At 49.1% G+C, this 8,812-nt stretch overlaps 1 protein-coding gene across 1 annotated transcript in view; it reads right to left on the reverse strand.

Annotated features, from left to right (window-relative positions):
• Window positions 1-235: 235 nt before the first annotated feature.
• LOC111139891 (nuclear RNA export factor 3) overlaps window positions 236-8,812 on the reverse strand; it is an 11,235-nt gene continuing 2,658 nt past the window's right edge. Inside the window, exons 2-17 of the mRNA XM_022492317.1 lie at window positions 7,275-7,449; window positions 6,900-7,053; window positions 6,122-6,205; window positions 5,922-6,026; window positions 5,729-5,809; window positions 5,064-5,171; window positions 4,789-4,898; window positions 2,938-2,974; window positions 2,519-2,587; window positions 2,392-2,447; window positions 2,145-2,252; window positions 1,966-2,024; window positions 1,740-1,855; window positions 1,605-1,647; window positions 971-1,043; window positions 236-422 (exon numbers count right to left, since the gene is read on the reverse strand). Of these exons, the coding sequence (XP_022348025.1) occupies window positions 236-422; window positions 971-1,043; window positions 1,605-1,647; window positions 1,740-1,855; window positions 1,966-2,024; window positions 2,145-2,252; window positions 2,392-2,447; window positions 2,519-2,587; window positions 2,938-2,974; window positions 4,789-4,898; window positions 5,064-5,171; window positions 5,729-5,809; window positions 5,922-6,026; window positions 6,122-6,205; window positions 6,900-7,053; window positions 7,275-7,449 (1,565 nt within the window). The remainder of the gene's footprint in view (window positions 423-970; window positions 1,044-1,604; window positions 1,648-1,739; window positions 1,856-1,965; window positions 2,025-2,144; window positions 2,253-2,391; window positions 2,448-2,518; window positions 2,588-2,937; window positions 2,975-4,788; window positions 4,899-5,063; window positions 5,172-5,728; window positions 5,810-5,921; window positions 6,027-6,121; window positions 6,206-6,899; window positions 7,054-7,274; window positions 7,450-8,812) is intronic.

The following is an 8,812-nucleotide window of genomic DNA, read 5'->3' on the forward strand; positions in this document are numbered from 1 at the left end:
GCCAATAAAGGTACAGGTCCATGGATTTAGGAAAGTGATGAACAACTGTTTAAAAAAAAAAAAAGTGGGCTAGCTAAAAATAAGTAAGTAAGTAAATGTACAAATAATTAAAAAAAAAACTGCTTATCTTATAAGTAGTGAGTGAACTAAATAAGCAAAACAAATTACCTGCAAGTTGACAGGATTCAATCTTGGTTCCTCCCAGCTCCCTCCTATCCCCATGCACCCCCAGCACTCACTTCTGAGACTCCTGGAGATTCATCCCAGACTGGGTGGAGAAAGTCTGCCCCATTTCCTGCTGCTTCTGGCAAAGGGTGGGCCAGGAGCTGCAGGAGGGTGTGGGCACTGGGACAGAGGATGTGCTCTGGGTCTCCTTGGGGCTGGCGTCCCTCACAAACAGATCATCATTCACAATGCATAGACTGAAGGGGGAAAAAAAATGGGACCTTAGAAATTGGACAGATTGTCAACCCCACACCCCAGCAATGATCCTGCTCCCACTGCCACTCAGCAAGAAAGTTCTTTCCATACCCCTACTGTGCCTGCCACCCAGGTTCCTTGGCTGATACCTCTACTTTTCCTTCAGGCTTCACAGAGCCAACCTTTGGAGAGACTGTCTAACCAATTTCACTACATTTATAGGTTTATCCCCAAACCACAGGCAAATTTACACCCATATTTACACTGCCAAAGAGTGACAGTCTAATATCCGTTTTTCAGAGGAAGTCACTGTGTCACAAAGAGATCATGTGACTTGACAAAAGTCACAAAGCTAGTGAGTGTTGGGATCAGGGAAAGAACCCACAATCTGATTCCAGAGCCGATGCTCTTAATCACTAGGAGACATGATTCCTTGGTTATACCTGTTGGCTTTTCACAATATCGGAACACCCCGAAGACTGTACCTCCCCATTCACATACCCCAGAACTCATACTGAACTGGGTGTTCCACCCACAACAAAGCACTCACCTGTAATTGCTGACAGGAGTAGCAATGAAGGTCCGAGTGAAGGCACGAACAGAATCCCGAGACATGCCTTCCACTTTAACAACGAGCAACAAACAATACCGCCTTAGCATTCTAACATGCTTTACATACTCACATAGCATTCCCCAGTCAGGGTCTGACTTGATATTCATGCTGAAGGGGACAGTTGTTCTCTGGGGAGCTCAGGGTGTTCTGAATGGGGAAGGCAATCTGTTCCCAGAGACAGGGACCCTACCATGTGCTGGGACCAGTGAAAACCACTTCAAAAGTGCATTTGATGTATTTTTCACAGCTGCTCAAGAGATGGACATCATTAGTTCCATTAACATTTGAGTAAACTTATAGGTTAGGAGGCCAAGGTCACAGAGTAAGGATCTAGGGTCAGAACTGTCCAACTCCACAGACTGTGTCTCTAATGCCCAAGCTGTGTGGGGCAGGCAGGCATAGACCTAATTCAGACCAGGATGATCTGAGGGCAGAGTGGAGATGGGAGAACATAGCGGGAATAGGAAGAGAAGGGAAGGCACCAGGTAAGCTGGGAGAGTTCTGAGAGGGAGCCCAGCCAGCGGGGAGGGAGCAGAGGAGCATCTGGGGAGGAGTTTATACACACACGCACCTTCCTTGAACACCCCGTTGACAGAGAAGCAGAGCATCCTCTCCTGAAAGAGAAGAGCCCAGGTGCTAAGTCACCTAAACTTCCTACCCACCCATGGCTTTCTGGGTCTGCCCTTGGGAGGAAGGAGGTGCTCACCGTCTGGAACCACATGTCCACCACGAAGGAGCTGAGGTCATGCTGAGTTTTGGGCAGCACACAGAGGGAGCGCATGACGTCACATTTTGTATGCTTCAGCAGCTGAACACGCAGGGCTATGGGGGGAGGAGAAACAAGCAAAGGTCAGGGGTTGCCACAACCTGGGCCCTGTAATTACCCCTGCACACCCCCTTTCCCTGCCCAGTCTTCCCCATCACACACGCACAGGGGTCCTTGAGCTTCTTCATATTCCTGCTTTCCTTGAAGTACTCGCACAAGCTGCTTCTAGCAGAGAAAGAGGAAAAGGAGGTGGTGGCGTGGCCAGTATGGGTGATTCCAGGAGCTGCCCTGTGTCTGCTGGGGAGCCACAGGGCCCAGGAACAGAGACTGAGCTTTGCTACTCACGGGCCTGGGTCCTCAGGGCTGAAGGGAATGGCCAGGGAGAAGCAGGCCTCTTCATGGTAGGCACCAAGGAGACCCTGACGGTCTCTGGAGTCGTAGATCAAGTAGTAACTGTGGGAGAGTAATGACGGCAGTCTATCTCTGTGGTCTGGACCCCAGATGAGATTTCAAGACCGAGTCAGCAGTCCTGAGCTTGGGTGGCCTCACCCGTCCTAGCCATCCCCTTCCCCAGATTCCCAGGAGTACTCACTGCTGCAGGAATTGCAGGACTAGACGCTTCAGGGCATCAGATCCAAAGAAGCTTCCCTGAAATCACAACAGTCCTCAGGACCATGTTTGTGCACCACCCAAAACCCTGCTTGATCTGCCCTCCTTACCCTGCAGGTTGGTAACCACTTGTGGGCTGCAATACCAATGCTGGTTGGTGAAGGTGACTCCTGGCTGTCCTGGGGAAAGGAAGAGGGAGTGGGCAATGCAGACCAGGAGCTAGTGCTGGACAGTCAAGGAAAGGATGGGCCTCGGGGAGGGTGAGGGTCAGAGGCCAGGTGCAAAAGGGCCCTGGAAATTACATGGGCAAGACTACATTTGGGATCATGGTCTTGGGGTTCCTGATGCTCCTGGAGAATGTGGTTGAAGAAGATCTAGAGCCCTTGTTGGGTTCCCACATGGATCTGGACCTCCATGATGTTTAAGGGTCATGAAAATTGTAACTTCTGCAATACCTAAATGGCTTCAGGGCTGGTTTGGGGCAGCATCAGTGCCAGTAGAGAAGTCAATAATCAAGGAATACACCTACCAGGCGTAATAACTTGGGAAACAATTCCAGGATGGAGCTGCAGAAATCCAGACAAAACAGAAAAGTCGGTGAAACTTTGCAGGTGTCCCTCATCATGGGAGCAAGCACACTTACACCTGACACACAGCCCAGTATGTCCCACCTACACTGCAGTGTCCCAGCCTTCCAGCGCCTTTGGCTCCTCCCTTGCAGATGGACCTAGTGGGAAAGCACATACTCTCTTTCCCCCCTCTCTCTGATTCCATTCCTCTGCTCCACCCCTTCCTTGCCCTCCCCCTGGGTGGATCCCACCTAGACTGTCCTGAATCCCATCTCCAGTGCCACCAGAAGCAACAGTTGAAGGCCAGGCTTCAGGGCTGCCTTCTACTTTCTCGCTCCCTTCCTTCCTTCCGGTCCCCACCAAAGGCTCCAGAGAGAAGAGGCAATGGGGTGGGAGACGAGGGCTCTGCTACCTCACTAGGGGTCCAGCATTCTGTAGGGCCATGACACCCCCCAGGGGTGGCCCAGGATGCTGGGGCAGGGAGGTGACTGAGGCAAGACCCAGGAGGAAGGGAGGGAGAGGGAGGGGGATGAAGACAGAAGAGGGAGGGAAGGTGGGAAAGGAGAGATGAGAGAGACATAGGGGAGTAGAGATAAAGGAGGGAAAGAAAACAAAGCAAAGGGAAGGGAAAAAAAAAAAAAAAGCAGCTCTAACCTGGTGGTGGGGGTCAGGGAGGAAGAGAGGAGGAGGAAATGGCTCCCTGACTACAGTCCTTTCCCTCATCTGCCCTGGCTGGCCCTGGCACCCAAAGTAAGAATGGAAAACAGGCAGGTGTTGGCCTGGGGGCCCACTGCATGCTGGATGAAACTTAGTCACCTGCGTGAGCTCAGTCTGAGCTGGGCATGGGGAACGAGGCAGCCACGGGGGCAGGAGAACTACCCCAGAAGGAGTAGAGGGTCAAGCCCCAGGTCAGCAAGGAGCTGAGGGTCTGTGGTTCCCTCTTATGATCACTGCCTTCCCTCCTGTTGGCCCCAGTGCTCCTGTGCCTGTCCCAGTTGGTTCTTTGCCTGAGGGATTATAACCATATCGGGCTACCCAGGGCTCCTCTGAAGGACCAGTCAGGATGATGTGCCTTGTGGAGGGAGGGGAGGGGGCAGTGCCTCTGAGAGGCCTGTCCTTCTGCCCTCTCAAGCACCTCTGCCCTCTGCCTTCCATTCCTGCCTCAGGAAGCCCTCTCTTCACTGGCAGTCACCTACTTCTGGCCCTCAGACTCAGGGAACCCTGGTTTCTCCCAAGGAGGGCCAAGCTCCTGGCCCTGAGTCAGAGGAATGGATGTCATGATGGCAGACCCCCAGGACCTCGGCCCTCAGCAAGGGGCAGGAAAGCCACCAAGCCAGCCTGGAATTGGAGGGGGGACACATTTGGTTCAGGAAAAGGAGGGTCCCTCTCAGAACAAGGGAGGGAAGCCCTGTCTCGGCAGGGAGGCAGGAAGTCCTGTCTCAGCATGAGGCCCTGGGTGGAAGGACCCTTGTCAGTCCAGGTCACAGCATGTGGTTCAAGGTGGTCACCCTCGTCCTAGTGAGGAAGGGGAGCCCTGCTTCATGGATCATGCTTTGGGGAGGGCATGCTCGGGAAGGCTGGGTGCAGACAACCTGCAAAGGGACCTCAGACCAGACAAACTGGCGAGCAGGTCAGACAAAGGGAAGGAGATGTCTAAGCACAGGTGAGGGACACAGAGAGGAGAGCATAGGGACTCTGGTTCCGCCCCCCCCGCCCCCGCCGCCACAAGGGAACAGAGCTGCTGCCTCCTCCAAACAGGTAGCGTCAGGCATAGTTCAGAGTCCCACGGGGTGACACAGTGTACAACTGACCTTATGTTGGTTGATTTATCAGGGAAGGCGGTGCACAGGGTGCTTCTGTCAGCAGTCATCTCTTCTGGCTGCAGACTTTTGCCCTCGTCCAGCTCCTCTAAAGACATCACCTGTAATTATGGGGAGGAAGCACATGGAGCAGAGAAAGATGGCCAGGATGAGCCTGCACACCCAGCCCTTCCCTTTTCCAACAAATCCACTTCCCTGACTCTTGTCACCACCCCATGAGCACTCCCACCCTCCTTTCAGAAAAAGATCTGGGTACCACACCTCACCTCACTGTTGGAGAGGTTCAAGTTCTTAATGCCAGTGGCATTCTGCACAGTGTCAGACAGGCCATCCAGTTGGCAGGGTGTCTTGTTTCTCAGGTTCAAGGGTAAAAGCTATGGTGAGGGAAAAGTTAGAGTGAGGACCCCAACAGCGGATATCTGAGACCAGTCTGCCTCTTCTACCTAATCTCTCCCACCTTCACCACCAGTCTCGGCACTGGCTCTGAGTCCTCACCTCAGGCATGTTCTTCTCATGGGTCTGCAGGGAGGCAGCCATGCTGTGTCTAGGCTTTGGTACCATTTCAATATCATGGGTGATCAAGTCTCCGAGAAGCCAAGAGGAGAGAATCAGAGGGCTGAGAGAGGCCCAGCTGGTACAGCTCCAGCACCAGCCCCTCCCCACGTTACCATCCCTAAGTTTCCTTTCGAGACAGGCTCCTCTGCCCTCGCTTGCCCTGGAATCACTGCTGTAGACATACCAGAGGCAAAGCAGACTCTCCGGATGTTAAGAGATTGCTGGGAGCCTCCATATCATTTGTTCATGGTCAGTTGCAGAGTTAGAGATGGGGTCAGTGGCTCTGAGTGTTTGAGGTGGAGATGGGGTGCAATAGGTATTTGAAGAAGATGTGGGCCTGGATGTGGGTGCACAACTAGACTTGAGTCAGCATTACCTTTGTCTGCTCCACCTTTACTGACTTCAGCTCCTTCTGCACAGAGTGGGGTGTGTCAGAGGGGTAGATAAAGATAGAGATCTGTAGGGAACCCAAGCAGGGCTGGGTAAGTACCAGGAAATCTGACACAAGACCTTGCCCCTCTCCTGCCCTCTTGCCCCTAACTAGCCCCAGTCACGCTCTTGACACTCACCCTTTCATTAGCTTCATCCCAGATCTTGCCGTTGACATTCTTCAGTGCAAAGGCAACGCTGGCATCCTCAACAAAAAACTGGGCCTGCATTCTCTCATAGTGAAACTATAGGGAGAATGGCAAGAGAAAAAAAAATATGAGACCCCAGCCACTACTCATCTGCCCTGTTTCTTCTCATCTGCTTCACTCTTTTCTCTTACCTCAACTGGGGTGAAGGGGACACTGCATTGTCCCTGAATCAGATCCAGCAGCCACTTCTCATCATATTTGATGCCAAATGGAATCTAGGATCCAGAGATGGGAGAAAAGATGGGAGAAGAGATTGACACAATGGAATCCAAGGTTAAGATAAGACCCAACCATGTCTTTTTTTTTTGGGGGGGGGCTATGGAATAATTTCTTATGATAAGATGTTATCCATCATTGCAAACTTTTGTACCAGACATGGATTTCCTAAATAACCTTTCTTTCCATTCAAACACCTTTCTTCAAATAATTAACTTAAGATGTTTAACATATACTTCCTTTTATAAAGTCCCAAGTGATCCTAGCTCAAAGCAGGATGCCTCAGCCTGCTTCTCCAACAGGGATCCCAGAGACTCCTACTTCTTCAGCAGGGACCCCAGAGACTCAACCTCTTCCCACACTCAGCTAGAGCTAAACTGAGCCTTCCAGTGTGGAGTTGCTCCATCTCCTGGGCTGTAGTTTCCTCTGCTCTTAGACAACTTACCTGATTCTCCCTGTAGTCAGTCTGTTCCCTTTATACTGCTTTTCTGAGTCTGCCCTTACTTGATCTAGGGTGTTAACTAGGATATTAACATATGTGATGCAGAAAATGTGACGATGCTAGTAGTAAAAAATGCCGATTACCCACTCCTCTGCTCCCAGAAAAGTACCTAGCATCTCTACATGAGTCCAACACAATTCCCTCTGTTCACCTTCTTCTACATATTCAGTCCATTTTGCCAGGATACTCACAATGATCTTGAACCATTTCCCTGTGGTCTCATCCTGCTTCTCCTGCTCCATTCTTCTCTCTGGAGGCTTTTGCTCTCCCTCCATGTTAGTCTGGGTTTGGTCTTGTTTCTGAGAATTGCCTCTCCGATGACATGGTGGAACAGCATAGGGAGCGCTGTGGGGAAGTGGAGAGAAGGAAGTAGTCCACACGTGCTCAGAAAGTCTTCCATTACACATTTGCCCACTGATACCAGGGTACAATAAAGTTTGCTCAACCATTAACCTGATTCTATCATTCTTCACTCTTCCAGGTTGGAGAAGAGAATGACATGTTCTACCTCAGGCCTATGCACTCCACTGGCTGGTACATTTCAGCTATGCTGACTGATCACTTACTATCTCACTCGGGTGCTCATGTGAGCACCATTTGTTGCTGGATCTCCATCTTGTTGCTGGTGGGATGAAGGATGAATGCCAGAACTAATTTGTTCAGACCAGTTGTTGTATCTCCTTCGGTAAATACCCCAGCATCTTGTTCTTCTTTTTAAGGGGTTACCCACATCATTATGCCCTGAAATTGAGAACAACACATCAGTGGTCCCCATACCACAAACGGTTCTGGGGAAATATCATGGGTAGTGAAGAAACATCACTGACTTTATCATCTAAAATCAAATAGAGCACAGTGCCAAAAAGGTTGACAAACTTCTCTGTGGTTCCATTTCGTGGAAGATGAGAGGTGGGGAGCACTTGCGGCCAAGAAGAACACAAGCACAGAAGAAAGGGTTTGGGCCTAGGGTTTAATCTGTGACATTAGCCCTTGCTCTGCCCTTTTCAGGCTGGGTGACCTGGGACAAGTTGCCTGTCATCTCTAACTCACAGTTCCCTCCTCTGTCCTAGGGGGATAACAAAATCCACCCTGAAAGTTTGGTGTTATGGTTCAAGGGTCAAAGGTGAGTTCCTGCCTGAAGAAAGAATTGGAGAAGTGAAAGTTAGATCCGATGAGAGTATCCAGAAAAGCCAGGAGAGATACAATATGGAGAATACCAAAAGAGAGAAGGAGAGAATTAAGGCAGATGTAGAGAGCATATCTAACACATGCTTCATTTGAGTCCTGGAATGAAGGAGAGGGAAACGTGGAGAAGTGGCATTTGAAGCAATCTTGCTTGAGAACTTTCACAAAGTAGCAGGATAATCAAGTCAGTATGACAGCACTAATAGGAGACAAAGTATGCTTTAAGGGAAAACATTCCTAAGGAAAAGATGTGCATTTCACAGTGGCATTAATGTAGCACAACTGGGGAAATTTGTGACCAGAAGTCTCAAACTAAAAGAAATATTAAAGGTTCTTCTTCAGGTAGAAGAAATACGATCCCAGATTGAGGCACAAAGATGCAGGAAAGAAACACTAATAGCATTTGTGAGTATGTAGGCCAGACTAAATGAGTATTGACTATGTAGCACCAGGACACTAATTTCTTCTAGGGGTTTAAATATACACACCGATTCATGGCAAATTCATGGCAAAACACTGGGAGGGTGTGAGTGGAATCAAAGTGTTCCAAGGTTCCTTCACTGTCTGAAGAGCTTTAAAGAAGTAATTTATATAAGACCATGAAAAGGCAAAAAAAAAAAATTATAGTTTTTTTTTAAACACCTGAGACACAGGTATATGTGTTTTAACTCCAAAGCTTGTTATAATGCATAATCAAAGTTGAAAATCACCAGACGATTGTGAAGTCTTAACTCTACAATTCAATGGCTTCAAGTCCCAACAGCTTTCTTTTTTTTTCGTTTTCTTCCCTCCATTTTTAAAATTCTTTTATAAACATATGATGTATTTTTTAATTTTAATTTAATTTAATTTAATTTTTTTATTAAATTTATTTATTTTTTTTAATAAACATATAATGTATTTTTATCCCCAGGGGTAC

This window comes from Enhydra lutris, unplaced genomic scaffold (genome assembly GCF_002288905.1).
Source record: "Enhydra lutris kenyoni isolate GAN:26980312 unplaced genomic scaffold, ASM228890v2 scaffoldscaffold123, whole genome shotgun sequence".
Taxonomy (NCBI): Eukaryota; Metazoa; Chordata; class Mammalia; order Carnivora; family Mustelidae; genus Enhydra; species Enhydra lutris.